Below are 27,796 nucleotides of genomic sequence, written 5' to 3' on the forward strand. Positions count from 1 at the left end.
CAATTACCTGTGAGTACTGCAACAATCAGAAGACGGCTACATGAAGCCAAACTATTTGCAACCCTTGTAAAGTACCATTGCTGAAAAAAGACATGTTGAAAAGTTTAGTTTGCCAAAGAACACGTTGACTGGCCTAAAGAAATGTGGCGCAACATTCTATGGACAGATGAGAGCAAGATTGTTCTTATTGGGTCTAAAGGCCACAGTCAGTTTGTGTGACGACCCATAAACACTGAATTCAAGCCACAGTACACTGTGAAGACTGTAAAACATGGAGGTGCAAGCATAATGGTTTGGGGATGTTTCTCATACTTTGGAGTCTGACCCATTTATTACCAGGCACCATGGACCAGTTTGAATATATCAAAATACTGGAAGAGGTCATGTTGCCTTATGCTGAAGAAGAAATGCCTCTGAAATGGGCGTTTCAACATGAGAACGACCCCAAACACACCAGCAAGCGGGCAACATCCTGGTTCCAGACCAACAAGACTGATGTTATGAAGTGGCCAGTCCAATCCCCAGACCTCAATCCGATTGAGAATTTGTGTAGTGACATCAAAAATGCTGTTTTTGATGCAAAACCCAAGAATGCAGTTTGCATACCGCCACAACCACTCCACTGACGATGCAATTGCACATCTGCTCCACACTACACTGACTCACCTGGACGAAGGGAGGGGAAATTATGTTAAAATGCTGTTTGTCGACTACAGTTCAGCATTTAACACCATCATCCCCTCCCTACTCACTACTAAGTTGGGGGATCTAGGACTGCATACATCCCTGGATCTCCAACTTCCTAACAGACAGACCACAATCAGTACGGGTGGACAACTGCGCCTCATCCACCCTCACCCTCAGCACTGGAGCTCCTCAGGGTTGTGTCCTAAGCCCCCTGCTCTACTCACTGTACACCTATGACTGCACAGCCACTTCCAGCTCCACCATCATTGTCAAGTTTGCTGACGATACCGTTGTCATGGGTCTGATCTCGGACGACAAGAGGGCCTACCTGGAGGAGATTAAACACCTGGAAAACTGGTGCCAGGAAAATAATCTCCTCCTAAATGTCAGTAAGACAAAGGAGCTGATCGTGGATTGCAGCAAGAAGCAGGAGCGGCACTACCAACCTGTGAGGATCAGTGGAACCACGGTGGAGAGAGTAGATAGTTTCAGGTACCTTGGTGTTCACATCTCGCAGGACCTGTCCTGGTCCCGCCATACCAACTCCCTGGCAAAGAAGGCTCGTCAGCGTCTTTACCACCTCAGATGCCTAAGAGACTTCAGACTGCCCTCCAAGGTACTGTGGAACTTCTACACCTGCACTATCGAGAGCATCCTCACGGGGAACATCACAGTCTGGTTTGGGAATAGCACCAAGCAGGACAGACAAGCACTCCAAAGGGTAGTGCGTTCAGCAGAGCGCATCACTCACACGGAACTTCCTGACCTGCAGACCATCTACTACAAGCGGTGCCAGACCAAGACCAGGAGGATTGTGAAGGACCCCACCCATCCCAACAATAGACTCTTCTCTCTGTTGAGGTCAGGGAGGCGCTTTCGCTCCCTGAAGACCAAGACAGAGAGACTGAAGAGGAGCTTCTTCCCACAGGCCATTCGGGCCCTGAATCAGGGAAACTGATAAACTGTGGGGACCACCACCACCATGTAACATAACTGTATAACTGTGTGTATGTATGTATATGTGTGTGTGTGTGTGTGTGTGTGTGTATATATATATATATATATATATATATATATATATATATATATATATATATATATATATATATATATATTCAATTACCTTGTAACACAACAACTGTAAATATGTTATTCTACGAAATGGATCTGTACATTCTGTAGATTGTGTACATATATACACAACCATATACATTGTACATTGTGTATATAATCATAATATACATATATTGTACATACATTGTTAATATATTTTGTACATACATAGAATATATATATTTCTCTTTGCATATATATATTTCACATATATAGAATATCTATATTTCTCTATGCACCCCTGTTTTTTTCCTCAGTTTGGACAGAACACTCTCCACCATTTCACTGCGAGTTATACTGTGTATGACTATGTATGTGACGAATAAACCAAACTTGAAACTTGAAACTTGAATGCAGTCCAGTCAGCTTGCGCTGGAATATCTGTTTGCAGGTGTCAGATGTTAGTTGACTCCATGCCACACAGACATAAAGCAGTTTTCAGTTATGGTTATACAACTAAATATTAGTTCAGTGTTCAACAGAAAAACTAAATCTGTAAACAGTTTTCAGTATATACTGTAAATATTCAAGTTTGTAAATGAAAATGAAGACACTTTTTTTTTTAACAGCCCATTATTCTTTTTTTCTTCATTTTCAGTTTAAAAATTGATATTTCATTCATGTTTTGATTTGGAATTGAATGTGCAGTGCTCCCAGTGCCTTTGTGTATATGGAAATAAATGCTATTATGAGGACTGAGCTTTTTTTCAGTTGTTTTAAACACACTGCTATTATTTTGCAACTGTGTGTGTGTGTGTGTGTGTGTGTGTGTGTGTGTAACATGAGTATCAGTAGCTCATCTCAGAAACAAACACAGAATCATTTTTGAATGGAAGTAATGTGCAAGAGTGCATTTGACATGTCCTGTAGAGGGCAGTGTTGCACCAGCAGCCTTAGATCTTACACCACAAGGTCCAGTAATGAATGCATTACAAAGGGAGGACGAAGCCACAAAAGGGGGAAGAGGATATCAACATTTTCAGGAAGTGCCCAACACATTCCTAGCATAACAGGAATCAGAATGTACAAGCATTCTTCAGAAGGCTGCACACTATCTTACAATCTGGCAGATGGACAACAGCACTTTTAATAAAGGCTTCAGTCAATCAGAAGAGTCCAGTCCCATCCAGTGACTGCCTCAGTTTCCTCCATGTGCAATGTCTGCATCTTACTGGACAAACCATGTGTGACTGATAAACGGCCCAGCAGATGGGGGTGTTCATTAATTGGTCGTTTTTGCAGTCATTACGCTTCATCAATCAGCTTCAGCTGACAGGATTGCTGCACATTCAGTTGGGGGAGCCTATAGGGAAAGCCTGGATCAGGGGTCAAGGTCAGAGGTGGGCCGCCTCATGTCACCCTTAATCAGGAGAGTGCCGCTGGTGGTAGTGCCTCATTGTTGCAGGGAAGTGGTGCGGCTGGATTCACAGTGGCTGGAAACCGAAGCGAGACACATCCATCTTTATGTGGGTGGGCGGGGCAGAGGAGCGAGAGACATCCATCTTTAAGAGGTAGGGCGGGGCATATGTGAGCCAGTAAAAGATGAAGGGAAACTAGACAGAGAGAACAAGATATAAGATAAAATAAGAGAAACTAGACATAGAGAGAGAGCGAGAGAAATAGAGAGAGAAAGAGGGGACGCGAGTGAGAAAGCTTGACAAAGACCATGTGAAAAAGAGATACAGAGAGACAGAGAGATAAATATTGACAGACAGAAAGAGAGAGAGACAGCAAGAACAGAGAAAGAGAAGTGGAAAGCTGAAAAGGTGCGAGAGGAGGACAGCAGCCAAGCCCAGGTCCAGACAGACACTGCACAAGCTATTGTGGCATCTACAGCTACACAAACACGGAAATAATAACCATGGAGACATGCATTCTTACAGGCTCTTCTGGAAGAGAGCAGGTGAGGGAGATGCAGAAGAGGAAGATGGTCTGCTCTCAGTGGGACACACAAGCTTAGACAGAGCAGGGCCTGGTGCCAGGGCAGTATATGGAGGCGTGAGATAAAGAGCTTACCCCAGAGTCCATACGCCTTCCACAGACACGCAAAACGATCAGGCGGGCATCAGATGGAGCCTGCCACTCTCTCAGAGCGACGGTAAGTTTGTCAGATCCAGAACCAGCAGCCAGGAGTTACAGAAACAGCATTCCAAGATACAGTGGCTGCTAGCAGTCTATCCTTCTGTTACAAACAATAATAAAGTCAGTCACGGTGAGACCCCACTGGGTTTCACCATGAGAAATGAGATATTATATTTCAAATACTCCAACTTGCCCACTGGGAATCTCAGCACCCTGCCTGATCTGCTGGGCCCCTCTGAGGACCAGGTGGGCTGTGCTGGCCCCGCAGCGTGGAGATCTATTTCAGGAAGCGGTTTTAACTGCACATCACAAAGCCTTCCTGTGTGCTGGACTTCCTCACCTGCTCCTGCTCGTGCTGCCGGCGCGCGGAGCACGAGCGCCCTCTCGGGATCTCCGCAGGCCGGTGAGCCGCAGCCCACGAGGCCTTCTCTCACCAGCAAGGGCCCTTTATCTTCTCCTTGGAAATAACATAATGGCATTTTCAGCACCAAGAGACCCAATTTAAAACTCACAATGCTCGTCTTAACTGAATATGGAAGACTGGCACTGTACCTCTGCTTTATTTAAAGAGAGAAAAAAGACCTCCAACAACACACAGAGGAATGCAGGAGTCTTTCACAGACCAGTAGTACCAGAAATAACATGGCCTCCAAGACTGCTTTAAAATGCAGGCAAGGATCTCAAGAGGATTTTCAGCAATTTGAGAACAATTTTCAGAAAGGAGTTGTTCAGCGGTTTGAGAAAGGACACTGCAATTCGACACTGAGCAAACTACCCAGTACGTGTTACTGTCCTTTGTGCAGTGGGGCCTGCCAAGGGAATCCCTGTAGTGGGTGTTTGAGGGGCAGTACAACATACAGCATGGACACCATGCCACTGGCATTGTACACTTCCACAGCACTCACATCAGAAAATAAATGTTGTGCAGACCTCAGCTTTTCCACAGCCCTGTCAGTAGTCAGCTGTCTCTCGAGATGGTTACTACGTGAAAATGCCCTGTCAGCAAACAGTGATGTCGGTGCATCCGAGTGGCCAGGGCTGTTACCCAGCATGCTCTGCACACTGCCGTGGAGGGTGTCAGATTGCGAGGAGGTCGATGCCTCTTGGGCAGATACAATCTGATATCATGGATGCGAGTTTGGAGGAGGAGACGAGACATCTTTGGTCAGAAAGGAAGGGAAGACTTTCCAAACAATGACTCGGGCCACCCTCCAGCTTTATGCAACATTCAGGACAAAGATGCAAACCTGAACACGCATTACTAAGTGCCTTAATACCAAACACTGAGTTCTAGACAGGCACAGAAGCACACAAACAAACAAAAAAATGCACCCCGGTGACAATATTTCACAGCCAGTGTGCACTACACTTTGGTGTGGCATCAACTACATTTAATCTCAAATGTATTTGATTGGCTCTTTTGGCCAAGGCTGAAGTGTGAAATCTGGTGATATCTCTTGCTGTTTCCCGGATGCCTGCCACCTCTGCATGGTGTGCGTGTGTCAAAGTGGGCAGGGCTTGGGGGTGATGGGGTAATTGCAGCCTGCTGTGTCTTGGCGTGGGGTGTAAATGCCAAGATTCTAATGAGGCTCTAACTTTGTGGGTGTCCTGGACGTTGCCCCGTGCTGCTGTCTGTCTGTCTGTTTGTGTGTGTGTGTGTGTTTGTTTATTTGTATGGCTGCATGGTCTGAAAACAATTACAGTGGGGTGCACATGCCAGTTGTACACAAAAGCCAACAGTCTGTGACCCTCAAGGGGGTTGGAACCCACAAAAAGTTCTTACCAGAAAAGGGACCGTCACAGACTCAAAACACAGTTGGACTGTGTATGTGTGTGTGTACTTGTACTATCCAAAGATTTTAGACTAGTTAAAATTCTCTATTATACTTGCTAAAGGTTACTTTACACTTACATAATGTATAGATTCAGTAAAAAGCGTTTCACATATAAGCAGATTTATTCTTGGCACTTTTCCAGGTGGAAAACAGCAGGTTTCATATTTTAATAAATAACTCTAGTTCACAGAACGTGCATTTTCTCCAAGTGCAAAACATTAATTGATTAATATCATACTCTGCTATTGACTCTAGTTTCCACATTTATAATATCATTTTCTTTGACACAACCCAGCGAAAATGAATAGCCTACTGTTCCCGTCACTTTGCTACTGTTGAAGCGTTAGTTGGTCCCCAAACAGCCCAGCGTGCATCGGGCTTCTGGACTTTTCCAAATACATGAGAGAGACAATTAAATATGCTGGTGCAGAATGTAATTTCCTGCATGTGTTGTATGTTCTCTGCACGGTTTTACACTGAACTAAGTTGTGTCTTATTGAGCAGGTGTGTGTGTGTGTGTGTGTGTATATTTTTATCCCTTTTCAGACATTTCCCATATTCTATTTTCTATTCCTAATCCCAATTCACTATTCCATTTGTGTTTGATAGGTTCCACTTTGAAATCTATATGACCTAATAATGCTTTATAGAAATAATTACCAGCTACTTGGGTTTAAATCTATGAATTTCAAGAGTATTCAAGTGATTTCAAGATTTCAAGTGTCTTCAAGAGTACTATGTGTACACATGACCTCAAAGTTGGGCAGGTTTGACCTTACAAAGTCTCAAATTTGTAATATATTTTGAGAAAATGAGTGACAGGAAGTTTATGCCTTTCCTGGAGTTCCGCAAATTCTGCAAATCTATTCTCTGTAAATAGATCCTGTATATATAGATCTCTCCACCCTCTTTCCATAAACACAATATCATTTAAAGCAGAATCTGCATGGCCCCCACATATGGGACTGTCTAAGTAAGTATTTGAACGTTCTATATAGAGTCAGCATACATATTTTGAGTGTATTGTTTATTATAAAGGGTCTCTCACACAGTGAGAGTGATCACAGTGATTTACTCATTTTATTAGTGCTGTTAAGAATGGCTGGAAATTAGATTTCGATATTGCTACAAAGGGACCAGACTCTGATCTAAAAATGATTAGGATCTACTACAGTAACTGTCAAAAACCAACACACCCCGTCTTGTTAAGAGAACCTATTAATAAAACACACACCTCAAAACAGCATGCTCTACTACTCTGTACAAGCAACAGAGCAACAGAGTATGTGTATATGTGTATATATTTGTGCATTTGCATTCTTGTGTAGGAAGTGTGTGTGTGTTTGTGTGTGTGGGGGAGAGAGCAAGAGAGAAAGAGAGAGAGAGCGCGCGAGAGAGACAGTGTATGTGTGTGTATACTGACCCTGGCAGACCCTGGCACATCTCTGAGCTTTCATGAGCCCGCACTAAGGCCCCTGTTGGGGCTGTGTATGTCCAGGGGGTAACCCTAGACCCCAGCTGCCATGCGTGGAATGTCAGTGAGGCAGGGAGAGGCTCTGCCACCTGTCTGCGGGGCGGTGGGGGGGGGTTGTCTACTCACCACCAAAACAGCAACAGCTCTAACCCCCAAAGCCCCTCCCGCCATCTGTGCAAACTATAGAGCTTAGCAACCAAACTTCCTGCTTAATCAATCAGCAACCATTAAAATGCATTTGTCATATTCAATACGAGGATAAAGATATTCTATGATCAGAAATTTAATTTGGCCTTGATGGTGGCTGTCCTGTTTTTGCCCTATAATCTAGCAGGAAAAATCATTATCTAACTTTAAAACATTATCCAAAGCTCTACAGAACACCATTTACATTTATGGCATTTAGCAGACGCTCTTATCCAGAGCGACTTACAAAAGTGCTTTGTCATTTACTCATAGAATATATCCAAGTACAGTATAGTAGGTTAGAATTAAACATACCAATGAACTAGAATACTGTAGAATACAGGGATGAATGCTGATACCTAGAAGTGCAAAATACATAAGGTCTATCTTAAATACCACCCCACCCCACCCAGAGAGGTTAACACGTTCAGGTAGAGGACAGTCCAAGGGTAAATGTGTTCCATTCTGTCTCATAGTACCTCATGACAAAAATGGGTCAGAAGCTCTTAAGTTGATATTGCATATGTAGTAAAAGTCCAAGAAGGCCGAATGCAGAAGTACGCCTGAATGGGGAAGCATCGGCAGTGAGGGTACCTGAAATACAGATGTGCTTGTGTTTTCATCCTGAGTAGCTGCAGTATTGCATGGAGCTGCCCTTCTCTCCTACTATACTCAAGGCAGGCGTGTTTCTCCAGCACCTAACACCTGGTCTAATAAATAGCCCATCCAGAGTGCCCACACAAGTAGGGATTACTGGCTGGTTTTCCAGACAAACAGAAGCCCGGTCTTGATTTAATGTGCTGACAGGGGATCCTTCAGAGAAATATATTGTCCTTTTATTTCTGGATGAGTGTTCAGAACATGGCCCAAAGTCCAAAACTATTAATACAGTGTGCAGCTCCATAGAATCATTAGCATAACACTGTGTTCAGCCCCATAGCTTTAGTCATGTTTTTAGCTCATCAGCCAAATTCCCACAGAACTTGGCAGGTGTACGCATGTCCTCACGGACACACAAATATAAACATACACAATATACCCTCTCACTTTCACACGCACACAGCTCTCTCTCTCTCTCTCTCTCTCTCTCTCTCTCTCTCTCTCACATACAGACACAGCGAGAACAGAAGATGCTTTGTGCCATGTTGCTGCTATAACTGTGCTCACCTCCAGTACTCTGCCCCCAGCCTGCCTGCACGCTACCCAGCAGCCCCGTCTCCACGACAACCCTTCAACACAAACAGCTCCTCAAATAACAATAATCTGACATTACCACCAGCTTATCAGGCGTGGAGAGCTGGTGGGGTGGGAGGGTAAAAGCAGGTAAACAAATACATAGAGACAGACCTGAAGTGGACGAGATAGCGTATTCATTGTATAGCCTGAGAATGTGTGTGTGCACACGAGAGACAGGGTGTGGTACTGATATTTCCTGAATGCCTGTCACTGTCTGCTGCTCTTGGGGAGCATTAGACAAACATACACACACAAATATGCACTGCAGCTAAATACAAACACTCCCAATAAGTACAGCTTACTGAAGACATCATCCCATTCTGCTTTATCATACTCATTTAAGAAAATGTACTGATGTCATGAGAGGTGTGTTCCCAGCCACAGTACAAGTGTTTCAACTCCATTTGATCTGTCAGTTGTTTTTTTGTGAGGATTAAAAAACAAAACAAAACTTGGAACATTTACATCATTTAGCAGATGGTCGTGTACAGAGTGATTTGCAAGAGCTTAAAAGAAACCCTTTTGCTAGTACATTAGATTGGGGTCCAAGAATAACATTAAGCCAGAACCCTGTCAAAGAGAATACATACAAGAAAATACATACCACACCTAACAACACACACACACACACATACACACACACACACACACACACACACACACACACACACACACAAATAATATTATATAGAAAGCAAGTTAAGAGATGAAACAATTGCACTGAAGGTTTCTATTTGGGAGCCTCAGGGTTAGGATTAAGTCAGGTAAAGGCGAGGATCTGGGCTAGGGTTAAGACAGTGTTAAGGTTATAGTAGAAGGGACAGCTACTCACATCTGTAACTATAAACACTAACTGAAACGTCAGGAATGGGTCACTGTGACAGTATTAGTGATACCTTTACATTTAGAAATTGTTATTTTTATTTTTTTTACATTATAAATAGCATAGTATCATTTACTACGCTTTACAATAAACTGCATAACATACAACTTTGAATTACATCACCCAGTTCAAATGTTATCAAAGTTTCTTACCATGATGTTTATGAAAAGTGAAGGAACAGTGGTATGGCAGCCAAGCAGAGACTGACTCCAGATCTGTGCATAATGACTGAACTCAGTGGCAGCCATTTATCAGCAGTGCAAATTAGTAGCCTTAAATGGTATCTAGTGTGAGGGGGGCTTGATTCATTGTCTATAGAGGGAGGAAATGACTGCAATTAACAGATTGGGTGGTGATTGCAGCTGTGTGGTTGGTGTGTGTGTGTGTGTGTGTGCGCGTGTGTGCGTGCGTAGCTTCCAGCTGGAAGGTGTATACAAGCCAAACAAGGGAAGTTTGCTTTTGTTTTGACATGCTTGGTTAAGCAGGATGTAATAGCTGGGTGGGATAATCAGTGAAGGAAAATGGATGTCCTCCCCATGGTGGAAAGGGTCTATATGCATAAGGCATCTAAAAGAAGGCGTGCTGATCTAGGAACAGGTGCCACTCCAGCCATGGAACAGCATTCATTAGGATTTGAAAGTCTAATTTATAAAATCCATGATGTATAAAATTCTACACATGACCACACAAAAGGACCATGAAGTAAGTTGTAATCACTCAGACAGCAAGTCATAAAGGCCAAGTCCTGTATGCAAGCACTGCTGAGCAGAGAGGGAGAGAACCATACGTCATATCCAGGATGAGAAGAACACAAATCCATTGCTCAAAATCCATTGACTGCCAACTGAACTAACGATTCCATTAACAAAAGACGTTTTAATTAAACCGCAGGCAGTCAGACATTATGCCATACTCTAGGCGTTTACTCTAGACTAATCGGTCATGTCTCATTAAGATAAATCGGTATAATAGCACTGCAGTGTATGCACGTGCGTGCGTGTGTGTGTGTGTGTGTGTGTACACATGTGTGTATATGTGCGCACACACGTGTGTAGAGAATGCTCTGGTCTATGGGTCTATGCCCTCAGGCTAAGAGGAGAGTGTGGTCTGTAATTCATAATTGTTGCTTGGGGGGTGGTGTCTCAGCTCCACCCCTCAGGTCCAAGCTCCAGCCCTCAGGTATGAGTCCAGCACAACCACAGCTCAACACACTGACCGAGCCTGTGCAGCAAACAAGCTGCACCTCTAACATGTATCAGTTCTACAGCAGAAATCAGTCCACCTGTTGATATTAAAAATTCCTTTAATACTACATGACTTGTGCTTTTTAAAAAACACTATCATGTTAAAAACACAATGTGTTTAAATTTAAAAATTACACACAAAAGTCTTTGTTCTATTTGGTTTGAGGTCTGCTGTCAAACAACCTGGCAGAAGGGGACTGTGTATTTCTCACAGAAACATTTGCTGTGCTAAATACACACGCACGCACGCACGCACACACACACACACACACACACACACACACACACACACACACACACACACAGGTTAGAACTGTTGGTGGCAGGCCGAGGTCGTCATGGCAGCTGCATCTGGGTGCGGGGGCAACGAAACTAGGACATGTGTAGAGGTGTAATTGTGAGAGCAGGTCCAGCCACATGACATGGCTCTTTCCAGCAGTGGCAGATCTAACACACAGTGCTCGCCTGCTTCTCTGGATGGCCCTGGAGCTGCCAGTCCATGACACTCAGGCCAGACAGAGTAGGCCTGGCCGGCCACTACGCCCACTGGAGTGAGCCTCTGGACGAGGGCATTACACCCCCCCGTTGTCCCCGACAGCATATCCACACATCCTGCAGCTGACCAGGCGAGTCCGCTGAGGAGTGGAGAGGGTTTGTGGCCTCTCTCATGACTTCTGCTGAGCAGCCATGTCCACCGAGAGGTGCATGAGACTGTAGGTGGCATGGCTGGATTTCTTTGTTCCCTTGTCGAATTGCATATTTGCATACAAAAGGGCCAGCACTCCTTCCTTCTGCCCCCTGTTAAGTGAAAAGAGGAAAGAGGTGGGCTGGCAGGACTTGGGGGATGGAAGGATTTGTGGAGGGAATGGGGATAATCCTCCCCCTTCACTGTGACCCAGGTTTGTCAGCCAGACTCTTGTAGCCAACCCTAGAAGGAGTGCTCACCCCTGGAAGCTTAATGGTATTAATGCAAAAGCCCTGTGCAACCCTAATCAACTTTATTGCAGTAAGCATGCTGCCAGGGCCCATTGCCTTCAGTAGGCCTGACATGTAGGACCATTCTGTTGTTGGCCACTGAGCATTTATGGTAATTGTGAAGGGAAAATGCAGTAGTTGATAGATGTGTGGAAAACTAAGCAGAATAAGGAACAGCTTCTTTACAGTGAAGCCATAGAGAAGTGAAACATCGACAGAGTGAGGTGGTTTAATGCCACCAATGCCAGAGAGAAATCGAAAGCTCAAGTTCTGAATTTAGATTGACTAAACTTATGCCTTAATGAAAGTGTGCTTGCACAACATTGAAGGGGCCATAATCCCCAGAGCAGCTGCAACCATTTTTAAAAAAAGACTGATTAGTTTAGATATCTTTAAGTGCAGTACCAGTGGAAAGAAAAGATCCAATGAAAACAAAAAGCCATGATTTTCTGATGATGAGGCATTATTTTTGGGTGAGTTTCAGTGCATCAGCGTGTATGCGTAAGATGTTCTCTTCCTGTCTCTTGGATACAATCATGGACCACAAGCCAGCATGGCAGATGAAGTCTTTCAAACTTTCAGCGTAATATTCTTACAATATAATCTGAGATGGTGTCTGTAAGGCGATCTGTACGATTACTACACCTCTGTCTCAATGTGCCCAAACAAAGCACAGACCACAGACAGTCCAGTTTAACACAACAGGAACTGTAAAAGTTTTTTAATTGTATGTTATTCAGTTGTACAAAAATAATTGCAATAGTAGAGACCTCATCTCCTAACAGTCTCAGCTACTCAGCAGTGTGTCCCAGTGCTACACACAGCCTACCACCCGACAGAGGGAGGAACCGTGCAGGAGTGAATGCAGAGGTGCCCCGCAGCACAGCCTGCAGTGGGGCTCTGTGAAAAGGAGACTCTTACCGTTGTCCCATGAGTCCACGTCATCGTCACGCTCTCGAGCAGAGAGCATCTGGCTGATTTGCCGGGTCATGGACAACAGGATCCCGGAGAGACGCAGGCCGTTCCGCTCCTGCCGTCGTGGCTGCATTTCTATGGTACCACTGGCAGCCGGTGTTGAGGTAGAGCGCTCGTAGGGCACTCTGTGGCGTCGCTGGGGCTGAACGTGCTCCAGCAGCACGCCCGAGCTGGTGATCTGGCTCGCTTCCGGGAGGCTATGGATCTGCCTGACTGGAAGGTGCCGTGGCTGGGTGTAGCTGCCCCGGGCGCTTTGGGTCAGGCTCCAGGTGGTGCTCTGATATGGGCCTGGACTGGCTGCGGGCCACCCCGCATGGGTCCTCACCTCCAGCCAGCCGGGCTCAGCAGGGGCAGAGTTGGAGCGGTTCTTGAGCCAGGGTCGGCTGGGCAGCTGGTAGCAGCGAGTGCTGCCCCTGCCAGCCGCACTGCGCTTATAACTATTGCCCATGCCACGCATCTTCCACGAACTCATGGGCCGACGGAATAGAGGGGGCTCAGTGACAGATGAGCGTGACATACATACAGCTACTGCAACACATCACAGAGACTGTCCACCGTGTGCTGGTCTGTTTCAGTCCATCGTACCTGCTGCAGTCATGGTCTCAAGCCCAAACCATGTGATGTAACTAGTATGTCCTATGTAGGTTATCTGACCAAATGTAGACGAAGGAGAGATTCATCTTGAGGAAACATCTCCACTTTTTGTTAAGAACAAACACGTCCACTGGTTTAGTCTTGAGCTGCCATTTCCTGCTTTCTGAATCGCAGAGCTTCCTGGGAGGAAGTCACATGTCAGAATGAAAGTTGCGTATCAACGTTTGCTCACACCATACAATTAGAGGTAGTCGAGGCTCCCAGCTAAGGTAACCACCGTCCAAAGTGGTCTCTGACAAAAACTACTGAATACCAAAACATTAACAATAATGAATGACTCATGTTTGAAGAATTCCCAGAATGGAAAGCTTTTTAAATGCAGAGGGATTTTTTAAACCTTATTATGCAATAGTAAAAATCCCCTTCTTCCTCTGAAACTCTTGTGGGCTGCGTATAAAGACTAGATAAACTCTCTGACTTTCCTTCAGCAGGTCCCATCTGGCAGGGGTAGACAGAATGGTTTAGACAACTTGAGTTTATTTTAAGCAGCTCATTAAGGCAGCATCCCAAGCACAACATTAATCCATCTAGGGTTAGCGGCATGGCTCACACTTCCCCAGCCTGCAGTGGGTCTGAGCAGCGCATGGGGATGGAGAGAGAGGAGAGCCCAGTGGTGACAGCCTCTTCTCTGGCACTCAGTACAGGTTAGGAGCAGTGTTTACTTTAGGCTTTAAATCTGCTATGCAGCGCATCAGTCATATGCATCCATTTCCACATAGCAACCAATCAAGAAACCAAATGAAAGGAAGAGAAAGCCCACATGGAGCTCACGTGCAATCCACCAGCGTGTGCATGCGTTTCTGCCAGGCCCATCAAACAGCCTGGGCTTATGGGATACAGGGGTGAGGCGACATAGAGGGACCATTCTCTAAGCTCAGGATCAGGGAGTACTTCAAAAGTCCTGTACAGGAAAACAACCCATCCCAATTCATTTTTATTTCCTCAGTACTTTATAAATAACACTGCATAACTCACACTGAGCCATTCAAGTTTTCAGATTTCAGTTAGGTGAGACGTTTACAGGAGAAACAAAGAGAAAATAAATAAATAAACAAAAACATGCATGCACACAAATCCAGAGCTGTTCAGCAAAGCCTACTTTATATTCACCGTTTGTCCCCAACTCAACGCCTTGAGTTGGTCTCCAGAACACTGGGATTGTAAAGTGACTGACCCTAGTCTGGCTTCTTCTGGTCACACTGGACAAGTGTCTGATTGGGAGCACCTGGCGCCCAGAGGCTCTGGACAACCCCCATGCCCAAGGGGACCAGCACTGCCACTTACCACCATTTCCTGTTTACATGCACTTAACACCACTCAGCATGCACAAACCCACACAAATCTACCACCGTGAATGCGACCTTCATAAAAGAATGCAAACTGTTGAATTTTGATGAAAGTGTAATTAGCTTAGATTTTTACTTGTAAATATGAGCAGCCATAACTTTAAATATATATATATATTTTGAAATATATTCAGGCTAAGCAAAGAAATGTATCATTATTATCCTATAATCCTAATTCCCTATTAATCAGAATAAGAACTGACTGGTCAAAAACACTCAGCTGCAATTAGCTGCATGACCACAACTTGATACAAAGTATCTCTACTTCCTTGCTTTTCCTCATTCTGTAACGCGCTGGCTGAAGCCTCTGTCCAAAATCTTGTGCAGTAGAGTGTTTCCGGAGGCCCGAGTTCCGGAAGCCAGCCTGGACACCGCCAATTAACACCCCGTTACAGCTGCAGGGAGCCCAGGTGCCCAGGGCCGAGGGTGTGGAAAGCATCATTAAACACCAGTGGCCCCTCAGCACTGCTGCAGGACTAAAATAGCCCAGGGCACTGCCCCCCAGGCGAGCAGAAGAACAGCACGAGCTCCACACAGTACCAGCGGAGAGCAGCCTAGAGGGATCAAGCCTTCTCGGCATCTCTGAATAATTATGCAGAACAGTCAACAGGGCCCGGCACAGTGTTGCATGGTCTGTCACATAAATAAGTTCCATACAGGAGCCTATGGAACCTGACTGTAAGCCTCGTTTGAGCAAAGGAAGTGGATCGTAAGCATAGATTTAAGCACAGGAAGTTGGTGATTGTTGTCTTCTTTGTGTCATGGATTTCAGAGCTACCCAGCCTCCCACAAACCCTGAATCTCTCTCCACTCTTCTCATGCTGAGGGGGGTTAGATGGGGTCAGGTGCCATGGAGGGCGTGGGGAAGTGACACACAAGGATGCACCGTCTCCACTGAAGTGTAGGAAAATTGACCCTGTGGTGCTGGCAGCACCTCCCATCACTCAGTCCGGCGCCATGTGCCAGGAAGTCACCAGGCACACGCATACACCCCACTCCCAAAAATAGCTCTTAACTATAAAAATATCCTGGAAGTCAGGCCAGAAAGGGGGGAGAGAGAGAGAAGACAGAAGAAAGAAAGAGAGAGAGAGAAGGGGGGAAAAGGGGGGAGAAAAGAGAAGAGAGAGCAACCAAAGGATCTCAGTGGGAGGACCAAAGCTCTCTGAAGACCGGCCAGCGCAGCACTAACAGAGAATAAACCATCTGAACCGCTCTGTTCTGGCAAGCCTGAGACCTGATTGGCTGAAGCCAGTTTTCCCAAACCCAAGCGAAGCAATCAAAAGTCTTGTGCCAAGATGGCCATGTGACACAAGCACAGTCAAATAGAAGCAAACACCACCATGTGCTCTGTTCTCCCATCAGCAAGAGCAGACACCAACAGCCCCCGAAACAGAGAGGAGTGTATTTTTAATCCTCATACAAGTTGGTGCTCTGGTTACTGAGCTCAAGCAAGGGATATCCTGCCCCCACCAACAAACCACCCGCCACCCCTCCCCCCACCCCACGAGGCAGACATCAGGCCTGCAGGGCAGTGAGGGAGGGAGACAGGGAGGCACTCCCAGAACCTTCTACTCTGTTCCTGGTCAGGCCTGCAGTTGGTTCCCCCGTATGCGGTTTTCACATATCTGGAACAAAGACCTGTGGGTTATAAGTGGAGCAAACTCTCCTGAGTCTTAGGTGGAGCTATGACAGGAGATAGAGTGAGCGTGAGCAAAGGCCTGCACGTCTTTCCTGGACGTCTCTAATGAGCCATTGTGTTTGAGCGTCTTCTCCGGTTTCGGCGTCAGACAGAGAGGATGTGCGGGACAAGCCCTACACCACAGGACCTGCCTGGCTGTCTGCATGTGTGTGTGTGTGTGTGTGTGTGTGTGTGTTTTTGCTAATAAAGAGATCAACAGAAACAGGGAAGACAGGACATAGATGACAGTCTCTGGACTGTAAGACGTCTCTGATCATACACTCTCAACGCGAAAAGAAATACTGCTTAAATAAATACGACAAAATCGGCATTACCTTCTGAAATTGACTGTGGACAAACCTACAAGGCATAAAGAAGCCACACACATCCTGTAGACAGCCTTTGTGTGCACAGAACGCTTCAGGTGTGTTTACACGACAGAGACACCACACCAGTGAAGGATACTGCGCCCACACTGAAGGCTGCACGAATCCCATAATTCAACCAGTCAGTGTGGCGTGAAAAACACAACTGCACCCGAGACTGTCAAGCTGAAAGAGCAATCACTCGCCCCATTCAACACTCGGCAATCAAGAAATCAAACTGTGCTTCCACAGTCACAAAATATCCTTAGGCGGCGCAAAGCTGCCAAGAGCCTTACAGTATCAGACATGTGGAGGCAAGCCAGTGTACACACACACACACACACACACACACACACACACACACACACACACACACACACACACACACACACGTGTGCACACAAAGACAAGCACACAGACAGACACGCATAACACTTCATCAAAAAGTGCAGTCACTTTGCATTTACTCAAAGGTGTTGTGTACATATTCCATATTTACTAATTTTATTTTCCATTCTTCTGTATCCCATGAATTCCCCTCTGCGGTTAAGTAATCTATCCATCCATAAATTTGTCACTGAAATGTGCACACACGCAGGCCTGCCAGCCCGCCATGCTGACCCTTTCGTTGGATTGCTGGGGCACCTCTTTTTCTCCTGGCAGTAAGCTCCAAAACGCTGTGGTCCTTTCAACAAACATGGACTGGGTGAACATTCTGGTTAAAGCAGCACGCTGCACTGGGAACATCAAAACAGAGGTACCCAAATCACAATACACTACCAAAACAGTGTCCCACAAATTAATGTAGACAGCATTCATCCAGAAAAAGCACTGAGCTTTAAGAACAATAGAAGAGGTGTGGTCAATCTTTGTGACATTACATTCAGTGAAATCATGGTGAGTCACGTAGTGGGTGTGGTCAATCAGTGATATTACAGTGTAGTCATGGCCAGTCTGTAATATTTCCCACCATAAAGGAGTCTGTGATTTTCCCACTGGACATGGCCAGTTTGTGCTATAATATATGCAGAGCACATATCGCCAAAAGCACATTTGACTTTTGGTCATGTTGGATGCTTACATTATAGTAGCTATTTATTCTATATTCTAAATAGATGTACAACCTGAACTAGCTTCTAATATTAGTCAAAACAATAAGAATAACTAGGCACAATTAGTTATATTCAGTAATAACAAACTGCACTCACCACGATCTGTTAGAGACACCTTGCACCATGTCTTAAAATGGGTGTTGGCCATCCTTCATCCCACCGGTGATACTGCCAACCCCTGTCAACCCCTGGTGCCACTCACACACCTGCACTCAGAACAGTGCACAGCACTATTACGCCAGTGGCGTTACTGTGCCAAGATGAGTCTTCCACCCAGTCAACACCAGGCTAAGAGCAGCAATAGGGCACAAGCTAGCTGGGTAATGCCGTCACACAGTCTGCACATGCATCAGCTGTAGCTAGGAGACAGGTGTTCCTAATAAAGTCTCAGGATATTACAGGTAAAAGTAGGTGTTTGTCACAAATGGGATAGAAAGGGCATATTGCTTGCACAAGTTTAATTAAAGAATACATATTTCAAAGTATCTGTACTAGTGGTGGGCCGATATGGCTTTTTAAATGGCTGATGCAGATATTTAGAGAGCAGGGAGGCCAAGCCGATATATTTTGCTGACATGTTGGGTTTTGTATTTTATAAAATTTGACAATGTGATAAAATCTGAATTTAAATGAAATCTTATTATCTGCATAAGTAGATCTGCACTGTACTTACTTTAAATAACAAAGTACAAAAAAAATTGTATCAACTGTAAAAAATGTATTAACTAAATGTTTACAGGTAATCAAAAAACTAAACTTTCGAACAAAGTAAACATCAATGCCATTTATCTCAAAATGACATTTAATCAGGCAACCAATTAATCGTTCGGCCACTATTTGTAAAATGCAAGTTTTCTTTAATTTTATTATAGCGCAAGCCTAATTATGCTTTTTTCTTGAATGTCCCATAATTGTAAAGAACAACCAATAATATTGTGGCTTTTTTATTGTGTCATCGTTATAGTATTAGTATCATAATACGGCAGTGATACTAATAGAACACTGGAACTTTGATGAATTTCTGTAAACCTGTGCAACAAAAAGCAGCCCTATAGTGAAACTGTGGGATAAAATCTGGAGTGCCCTAGGGTAATGCCTTCATAAGGGCACCCTGGGTCAATGAGCCCTGATTTGGTACACCGCATATGAAAAAATGGGGCTGATTTCAGACATAAAAAATTCATTAATTTGATTTATTTTCCAACACCTTGCTCTAAAACGTCCATGGGGGAAAAAGGCTAAGACAGTTAACGCAGAAGGATCCATAACCCCTAATCCATAGCATGTCTAGTTCACTAAAAACAGGTAGTCAGCCAAACCTCTAGCTCAGCTAATGAAGACACACCCAGTTAGTACTGCATACAGTACTATGCAAAATGATTGTGATCAAATAATTACAATCAGATGATCCTGTAACAGCTGTGACACACCTGCTCCTGTTTGAGGAGGAAGTGCAACCAGGGGCACAGGGCCGGGGCACAGGGTGGTCACCCCGGTCAGGCAGGTGCCTCAGGAGCCTGCCATCATTCACACAGGTTCTCCTCTGTGTGCTTTAATGACAGAGAACAGGAAACATACTGACAGAAGCGTCCGAAAAATGAATAGTCACAGAAGCGGACCTACCTGGAACCTATGTCCTGTCCCACCTACCTGCATTCTGAGGCAAACACACAAGAATACACACGTCACCTGGGAAGAGTAGCCAACCAGAGAGCTTTCTTGATTTAAGTATGTAAGGGCCTTGTGTATTGTGTCATTCAGTCATGTCCCTTATGACAACAGTGACATGTGTAAACAAACGCACAGTGCGAGACTGCAAGTGTGTGAGTGTGTTTGTGTGTCTGTCTGAGATTGCAAGTATGTGTGTGTGTGTGTGGGGGGGGGGGTTGCCCGCATGCTCAAGACAATGGTGAACTGACAACATATGTTTGCCTGTGTTCTTTCATGAGAACCCCTCAGCAAAACTTCCAACAACTCTCAATGGACAGCCACATGTATTACCACATATGGCATACTTAAATATTTAAAATTACAAAACAAAGCAAAAAAACCTATGAACCACAAACAGACAGTGTGCCTCTGATCCAAAGCTGGAGATGACTAGTGCTGACCCACCAGTCTGAGTACTGAAGCCCTGATCAGGCGATTAGCAGGCACAAGTCTCCACTTCGTGCCCAGCCATATTAAAGGTCCTTTCCATGTCACATGAGTATCTTGTGGTAACGTGACACGCTGTATGACTGTATAGTGCAGGTCAGGTTGGTTTTTTTGTTTGTTTGTTTTTCCAGGCAACTTTGTGTAGCTGGGTGAGGGAGAAACAGTGTGTGATGGGTAAAAAAAAAAAAAAAAAAAAAAAAAATCAACACCATATCTCTATGAAGAAAAGACCTGCTTTGCTTCAGTTTGCTTTTTTATTAAATCATGGTGGTGAGTGTTCTACTATGGCTTTAAAGGCATTTAACTTAACCACACCCTGCTCCTGTAGCGCTGCCCTCCCCTCATGTAGCCACACCCTCCACACCTGTAGCCACACCCTCCCTCTGGCTCAAGGCATTGAATGCTTCAGCCTTCTATGCCTTATTGAATGCGACTGCATTGACACTGGAGAACTGGTCTCAGGTCAGTGTTCTGAGGGCCCTCTAAAGGGTCTTGAGCATGAGGCGCAGATAAACCGAGTGCCTTCCTTATCCCGAATTCTGATTACAACTGCAAGAGCTAACGATTAATGTTTATGGAAGGTGCACTTGTATCCAGTTACCGTAACAATAATCCATGCTCATCTGTGATTTATGACGAGATGTAAATCACATTAATCTAAGACAGGAGAACATTTAATTAAGAATGTGCACTGCTCAGAGGCTACTGCCTGACCTTGGATGACTTCTAATGAATTATGTTCCTTAAGCATGACGTATACTGCCTGGGCCATTAACTGGATTGGTGTGTTCACAGTCAACAGGATGAGTCTTTAGACAAGGGAGTCATAAAAGCCCAATCCTCATCACTACTGCATGTTTGACAGAGATGAGTAATAAGAAGCTCTCCTTCAGCAGTAGGGTCGTCAGGATGGTTAAACCAATTAAACCAATCAATCCTGTTTAATTGGGTGGGTGACCACAGCTCTTTTGGGACTCGTGGGAGGACCATGCTGGGCTCAGCCATTCAGAATGCCGGCAGGAAGCACACGCGGTCACTCATTCCACTGACATGCTCTAACCAATCGTGGGTGGAGGTGTGAGCTTGTCCACAGGATCTGTCCCATGAGGAATTAATGGCAAGATGATAAAGAGAGCACTGGCTAGGAAACTGTGGGAGAGCTCACAAAGACACGGCTCCACGCCTACGATGTCTGACGCGTCTGTAGACGGGGTAGAGATGATATGCCTTTCACTGAACATGTGTGAGCAAACTCCAGCAGAACAGTGGGAACAAGGGTCCAGTCAGTCTGTAAGACCAGATGCCATGCTGCATACACATCCCTACATGAAGTTGGGAAAATGACTGCAACAGCATATTCCATGAAGACCTAGCTCTTCAAATAAATCTTCAGAGTACAGTCAGGGTTCTGATGTTCCCCTCAGAGCAGAGCAGTCAGATACATCTCCTTAGGTCAGACACATGCAATAGCCATGAACCAATAAGAAAAGGGACCAAAAACAGGAAGTGTTGGACTTCCTGTGTTTTCAGGTGATGCCTGGGATCTCAGGCCACTGTCTCCCAGCCGACCGAGCTGCCTGTATCAGAGGAAAGGGTGGAGGATGGGCAGATACCTGCCTTTCTCTGCAGAGCCCTGTTACTGTCTGCTACTTTAACTTAACCCAGTCAGGGCAAAAACAAATAAGAGGGAAATGATCTGAAAGTCACATGAGGTCAAAAGGATTTCAAATGTTTTTCAAAAAAAGATGGACAATATTCTGTTAGATGTTCTACAACAAATGAAGGTATTTTTCTGAACTGCACTGGGTAGAGAGAGCAAGAGGGTTGGACATGAAATCATGTGAAGCTCTAGTGCCTGCAATGAGATCTAGTTCACAGAAGTCCTCCAGAATTCAGCCCTTTGCGTTGTGGAGGACTCGCCGATTAACTTATCCAGACCGTCAGGTGAATGGATCAAATCTCCAACACCCACATACACCGCCATGTGTCTTAAAATGCCCTCATCGATCAGACACAGTCCTCAGTGTGGGGGCGGTCAGTGATGAACAATGACCCTCAGCCACGTGCACCAAGAGCATGAGCACATGGAACGAATGCTTACCTCATCTTCCCTTTTAACTGTAAACCTTTAATAGGCGTACATAGGCCTTTGCTCAGAATAATGCAGTTTCCAATAGCACTGGAGGAAGAAAAATGCAAGCCATTTTAGGGCCCTTAATCCAAAACCTAATACTAATCCATATTGTTCTTAATAGACTGGAAATCAGGGATGAATCAAGGATGATTTTTAAGGGTGAGGGCATAGACAATATATATTACATTTTGCACAAAACTTTGAGTGCTTCTATCCAGATGCTGCCCTTGTTAACTGTGACTGAGACTGTCAACTCTGAGTGACAGTTACACCTCATGTAGAAGAGCACAAGCAAGCTCTTCTCTCTCCACTACTTGAAACAATTTTCATCCAGAAAGTCAGCTGTCCAATGACAGCAGCAAACGGAGCAGCAAGTTAAAGCAAACTGAAACACTGGAAGAAAAGAGGGAAAAAGTTCCTCTCATGTCCCTGTCTGACTGTATGTGACGAGGAGAGCAGAGAGCTGAGCCAAGCTGCTCAGGAGAGGAGTGAGATGGGGGAGAGAGGGAGGGAGGGAGCAAGAGAGAAAGAGAAAAAGAGGGAGTGAGAAAAATACGAGCTGCTGGTGGGTCCGTTGGGTCCGGTGGTTGGTCAGCCAGTCGATTGGCAGCCTTATTGAGTCACTGTAGCTCTGGAACGTAGTGCTGAGCATGCTGCTGCCTGCTCACTTAGGTCATGCACAGAATGGTCTGCTTACATCACAGCCCACGGCTCGCATTCAGGATCCTCTGAGCCAGCAAGCTGAAGGGCTTGAGGGTGGGGGGCCAGGACATCAGGGGAAACATCCTGAGAGACGGCAGGGCTCGAGCAGCACACAATCGCCCTATTCACCGCCGCACCACCAACACTCCCCATCCCCCCAAATCCTCTGCTAGTTTCCCCTATAAGACTAAACACATCTGAGCAAGGATGTCATAAACACACTACTCCGAGAGCAGGCTGAGAGGTGTTCGCCTTCACCCACCCAAACACCACATCTCATCCACAGCAAACAGCAGAGGAGCAAGGCTGGACTCAGAAGGGCCTAGGAACCTTCTAGAACAGGACAGAAGAGCCACACAGCCAACACTCCTAAGAAAAGCAACACGCTCAGGTCCAGTTCACTTTTCTCTTCCCTCCTCTACGCTGGATCACTGCTCCACCACTGTTCCAACACTGGCTCTGTGGGAGGGATCCTTTCCTCTTAATTCTATGTTTGCGATCAGCTGCCATCAGAGGCAACATAGTTTAGGCCACCTTTATGAAATTTTCAGAAATTACAGAAGCCTACAGAGACCTAGACCCAAAAAACGCTCAAAACGCCCAACAAAGTTTGTATGAACTACACTTGAAATCACATATTCTAGTGATATGTAACTATTTTGTCAGTTTCCCAGTACATAAAAAATAAATCTTTAAATAAACATTCCAGTAAACTCCCCTAAGAGCAACAAAGAAGAACATTGTTATGTGCTAGATGATCTTTTTTTCATATCTGAGAGAATATGTAATACACACACAGGCGCCAAGGAGAACGCCTAGAAACTCCCAACAGGAGAAGAAGAGGGGGGGGAGCTACTGTCACAATGAGGAGAGGAGGGGGGCGAGCCGCTGTAACAGCAAGGAGAGGAAGGGGAGGAGCCATTGTAACAGCAAGGAGAGGAAGGGGAGGAGCCATTGTAATGGCGGAGAGGGGAGCTGCTCTAATCACTCATGTAACTGGCTGGCTCACTCCTGGGTTTCAGTCTGTAGTGGCAGTAGAGAAAATGAAATGAGAACAGAGCTACCACATGCACAGCACAATGACAAAGACGTTCCCGTTGTGTTACAACCGGAGCAAGTTAACATCACAAAACAAGACAACACTAAACAAGTATTTGCTAGCAGACAACTGCTCAATTGCCGATACTGATGACATAGTCGAGCCTTCAGCAGGATGTAAGATTCTTTATTTTTTTACCTGATACTTTACATCTCATTTTCCCAATCCATTCCTCACATGCATATACAGAGATACATGTACGCACGCACACAAATACCCCCCACCCCACACAAAGGTGATGAGATTAAAGCGCAGAGTTGGGGAAGTTGTCAGAAGGTGGACAGAACTAGACCGTCTGGCTTTTCATGTAATGTCATTGCAGCAAATGTTTCATGTTTCAGCCAGCTGAAAAATGTCATCATGACAACAACACAGAGGCCTTGATGGCCTTCAGGTAGCTTGCTTATAACCAGCAGAGAACCAGAGTAACTCCCTGTCACATGCAACAGACCAACACGACATTGCACGCAACATTTGCATAGTAATACCTCACTACACACAACAGATCTATATTAATGTTCCTTTACAGACAACAAACCCATGGTAGCATGCTGTTTCACAAAACAGACCCAGAATAACACTCCACTACCAGCAACAGACCAAGAGTAACATCCCATTACATGCAACAGAGCCTCTGTAACACATTGTTACACACAACAGATCCAGTTACACCCTGTTACATGTGATGCTCCCATTGTGACACACCATTACTTGCAATAGACTCACAATAACCATGAAAGGCAATGAACTTTAAAACAAACATATTCGAACACTTATTATACATGTGAAGCTCTGCTCATCTCTTAATGTTGTGCACAGCTGTTTCTAACTACCATGCATGTAACGTTCAGTTGGAAAGCATTAACATTTGGGAAGGACAAATCTGTCCTTCTTAGGCTTCAGTTCCCTAGAATTTCCCCTCCTAGACATTCTTAGGGCACTACACTATATGTCAACACACTGTAAGACAAACATATCGTGAAAGGTAGAGTTAGGATCCGAATTTCCTAAGAGTGAAAGCCGAATACCACCATAATAAACAGTCATGCCACAGTTCACGTTTATCGTAATCATGTGCATTTAGATTAACTGCTCAGCCATGAAGCAGTCCGTCCTCTTAAAAGTCTACAACTTAAGAGAGCAACCGTACCCTCCGAAAACTCATAGTTGGCGAAAATATTTTTGCTTCAGTGTGTATGCAATGTATTGAACGGTGAATTTGAAAAGGAGATAACAGGAGTTTTTAATGATAGCGTCCACGAGAAATTATATTAAAATAACCTGTTTGTTTCCCAGTTGTCTTAACCAATGTGTAGATTTTTCCACCCACTAGGTAATCATGGAAATGAAATGATTCATTCCGCCAGGATTTTTTAAGCCTAGGCATTATTTCCGCGGCTGTCTCCAGCTGTCAAGGGAAACGATGCGCCTTTGATTCCAGGTGCCCAGTTCTTCAGGTGAAATTGTCACGCGTATTTAAACGGAGAAATGTTAAAAATACTTAGCAACGGCAGGTTTAAAGCGGCGACCGCGCAAAACTCACCGTACACGCGAAGCCATCCCTGCTGTTGGCAAAACGAGTCCATTAAAACCCCGTCTACCGTGGGCTCCAGACACATCCCTCCTCCGGCCACCAAGTCCACGTCGCCAGCCGCTGAATCCGTTTCCGTGCCAGGCATACCGACACGGTAAACCCCGGTTAGGGACTCCATCCAGAAGTTCGCCGCCGTTTAAGTGTCGATTTCACAGCAAAAACACCAGCGCCAACGCCGACTTGGTTAGCGCCGGCTGGTGTTCATTTAGCCTGGGAAGTTAATTTAGCTAACCTAGCTAGCTAATAAAGCGATTAACGTTACGCACAGGGAGCGAATAAAGCGGCCACTTTCCTGAGTTTACAGACGAGAGTACGAGTGACGGACTAGGAGGCCAGGAAGGAAAGTTTAACCAGGTCCGAACAACGTTAGTTAGAGGTTTCTCATCCTCTCGTTTCGTTTCACGGCGAGTCAGTCAGACTGAAAGGACGGGGCTCTGCACGTGCAAGCTCAACGTCTACATTTGCAACGGTCCACAGCGCGAGCGCGGTCAGCGCAGGCTAACGGCTACTTTAGTTTGAATGGCTCTCAGCTTAACCTTCAGAACAGCAAAGTCTCGGCACAGTCCTTTTCTGAAGCGACTCAAAAGTCCAACAGATGCCGCTGACAGAGTCCCGTTCGTTCGGATGGTGGGAAGGTGTTCATAAATCAGCTCTCGCCCTCAGCGGCGTCCAAACATGGCTTTGTGAGTATGTTTGATTTTTGTATTTGATATTTACAAGATTTGTAAACGTATTCTTGGAGCTGTGACGTTAGACCTCTCGGCGGCCGTCGTCTCTGCCGGGGTCACTCAGCCGTCCTCACGTTTATAAATCCTGACCACTTTTCCACCAGAGCTGGCCTGATACGTTCAGGGAAAACCAGAGGATATCCGAGAAACTCGATCATCACCGACAGACTTCACACAGCCGGCGTAAAGTTTCCCCGGTTTTGTTGCCTGCCTCTTTTTGTAAAGCTTAAATATCCGATACCCTGCCCGGAAACCAAACGGGTCGGACTAATAATAGCAGGATCTTTTAATCTTTATACTGAAGAACAGCATCGCTAGTCAAACAGCTGTTTTAGCGGACTACTGAGACACCTGCTGGTTACCCTCTAAACATAAACGTATCTGGGCAGCGTCTTTCTTTAGGTACAGTTTGTCGCAATAAAAGAATACAGTGACTAAGATGGAAAACGCGAAAATATTTTCACACAGATTTTCACACTAAACAGATTAGAACTTTAGCCGTAATAACCGGGATCTCTTTCTACAGGACACCTCAGACGATTAAAGGTGAGGGCACTTTGTCGCCCTCTAGTGTGCCTCCTTATTCATTAGGTCCTATAGAAAGCTACATAAATTGGTGAGATTTCTAATCTCTAATCTCTAATCTTCTAAATAAGATTTAAAAGGTTTTCATATTCCCTAACTGTGTAAACCGTTTTCTGGTAAACCTGTTTTGTTAAGATGGGTTTTTTTCATGTACACCTATAAATTCGAAGGTACCAAACGTTTATTTTACATTTATGTTTATTTTCTGCAAAGTCAAAACAAGACAAAAAAACTTCCTATATTACTTGGTTTATAAGTAAAATTGATTTCATAATTTCTTACACTAGTACCAGGACTATAACAATAACAATACATAAATGTAAATTTGTTTACCCATTTAACATAACACAAAAACATGAAACTATAATCAGATATCTTGGCATATTAAGTATAATGTACGTAATACAGGATTCCTTGGTAAAGCAGAATAAATGTTTAATATATTACTTGTTGACAGCATATGCTGCAAAAGTAACAGGTAAGACCAATGCAGCAGGCTAAAACTGATGTGAGTAAACATAAATAAAACTGTTTTCATTTGCTGTTCTTTTTTGGGTAACCCTAGTAAAAAACACAATTAAGAAAGTAAAGTAACTGTAGAGATCTCATTATGTACTGCTTTAGTTTCAATGAAATACCAAAATATTCATAATGGATATTTTTATACAGTGTATTTACAACCTTACCCCAAAATTCAGCTTCAGGTTTTATTTCATAAATTCATTGTCTTAGATTAGTTCTGAAACATAATACCTGTGATGTGGTTACGATTTTTTCTTTGTTCCATATAAAGTTAAAAATGCAAAAAAATGTGTAATCTTTAACTGATCCATCTGAAAAAAATCTCTCAAACATTTATGAATGTTATTGCTTAACTGCTTATGTCTAATTGATACAACTGAAATGGAAGGAAACTGCGACAAAAGGAAGAAGATAAAAGATTCTGACTGGG

The 27,796-nt window shown here is 44.6% G+C and overlaps 1 protein-coding gene and 1 long non-coding RNA gene across 8 annotated transcripts in view; one reads left to right on the top strand and one right to left on the bottom strand.

The window, feature by feature from the left end:
- Positions 1–25,649, bottom strand: part of rasal2 (RAS protein activator like 2) — a 54,260-nt gene extending 28,611 nt beyond the window's left edge. For 2 of the 7 annotated variants that reach the window (XM_081703733.1, XM_081703732.1), the window contains exon 1: positions 12,637–13,561. In XM_081703733.1, the coding sequence (XP_081559859.1) occupies positions 12,637–13,207 (571 nt within the window). In that variant the 5' untranslated portion in view covers positions 13,208–13,561. Of the gene's footprint in view, positions 1–12,636; positions 13,562–25,480 lie in introns of those variants that run through there. The other 5 variants (XM_027011374.3, XM_081703730.1, XM_081703734.1 and 2 more) reach the window with 4 other exon arrangements.
- A 426-nt stretch (positions 25,650–26,075) lies between these two features.
- Positions 26,076–27,796, top strand: LOC145652672 (uncharacterized). Its single transcript, XR_014118934.1, has 2 exons — positions 26,076–26,214; positions 26,364–27,796. It is a non-coding gene; the product is annotated as an uncharacterized LOC145652672 (long non-coding RNA).

Source organism: Electrophorus electricus, chromosome 20 (assembly GCF_041902795.1).
Source record: "Electrophorus electricus isolate QZ-2024a chromosome 20, ASM4190279v1, whole genome shotgun sequence".
NCBI lineage: Eukaryota > Metazoa > Chordata > Actinopteri > Gymnotiformes > Gymnotidae > Electrophorus > Electrophorus electricus.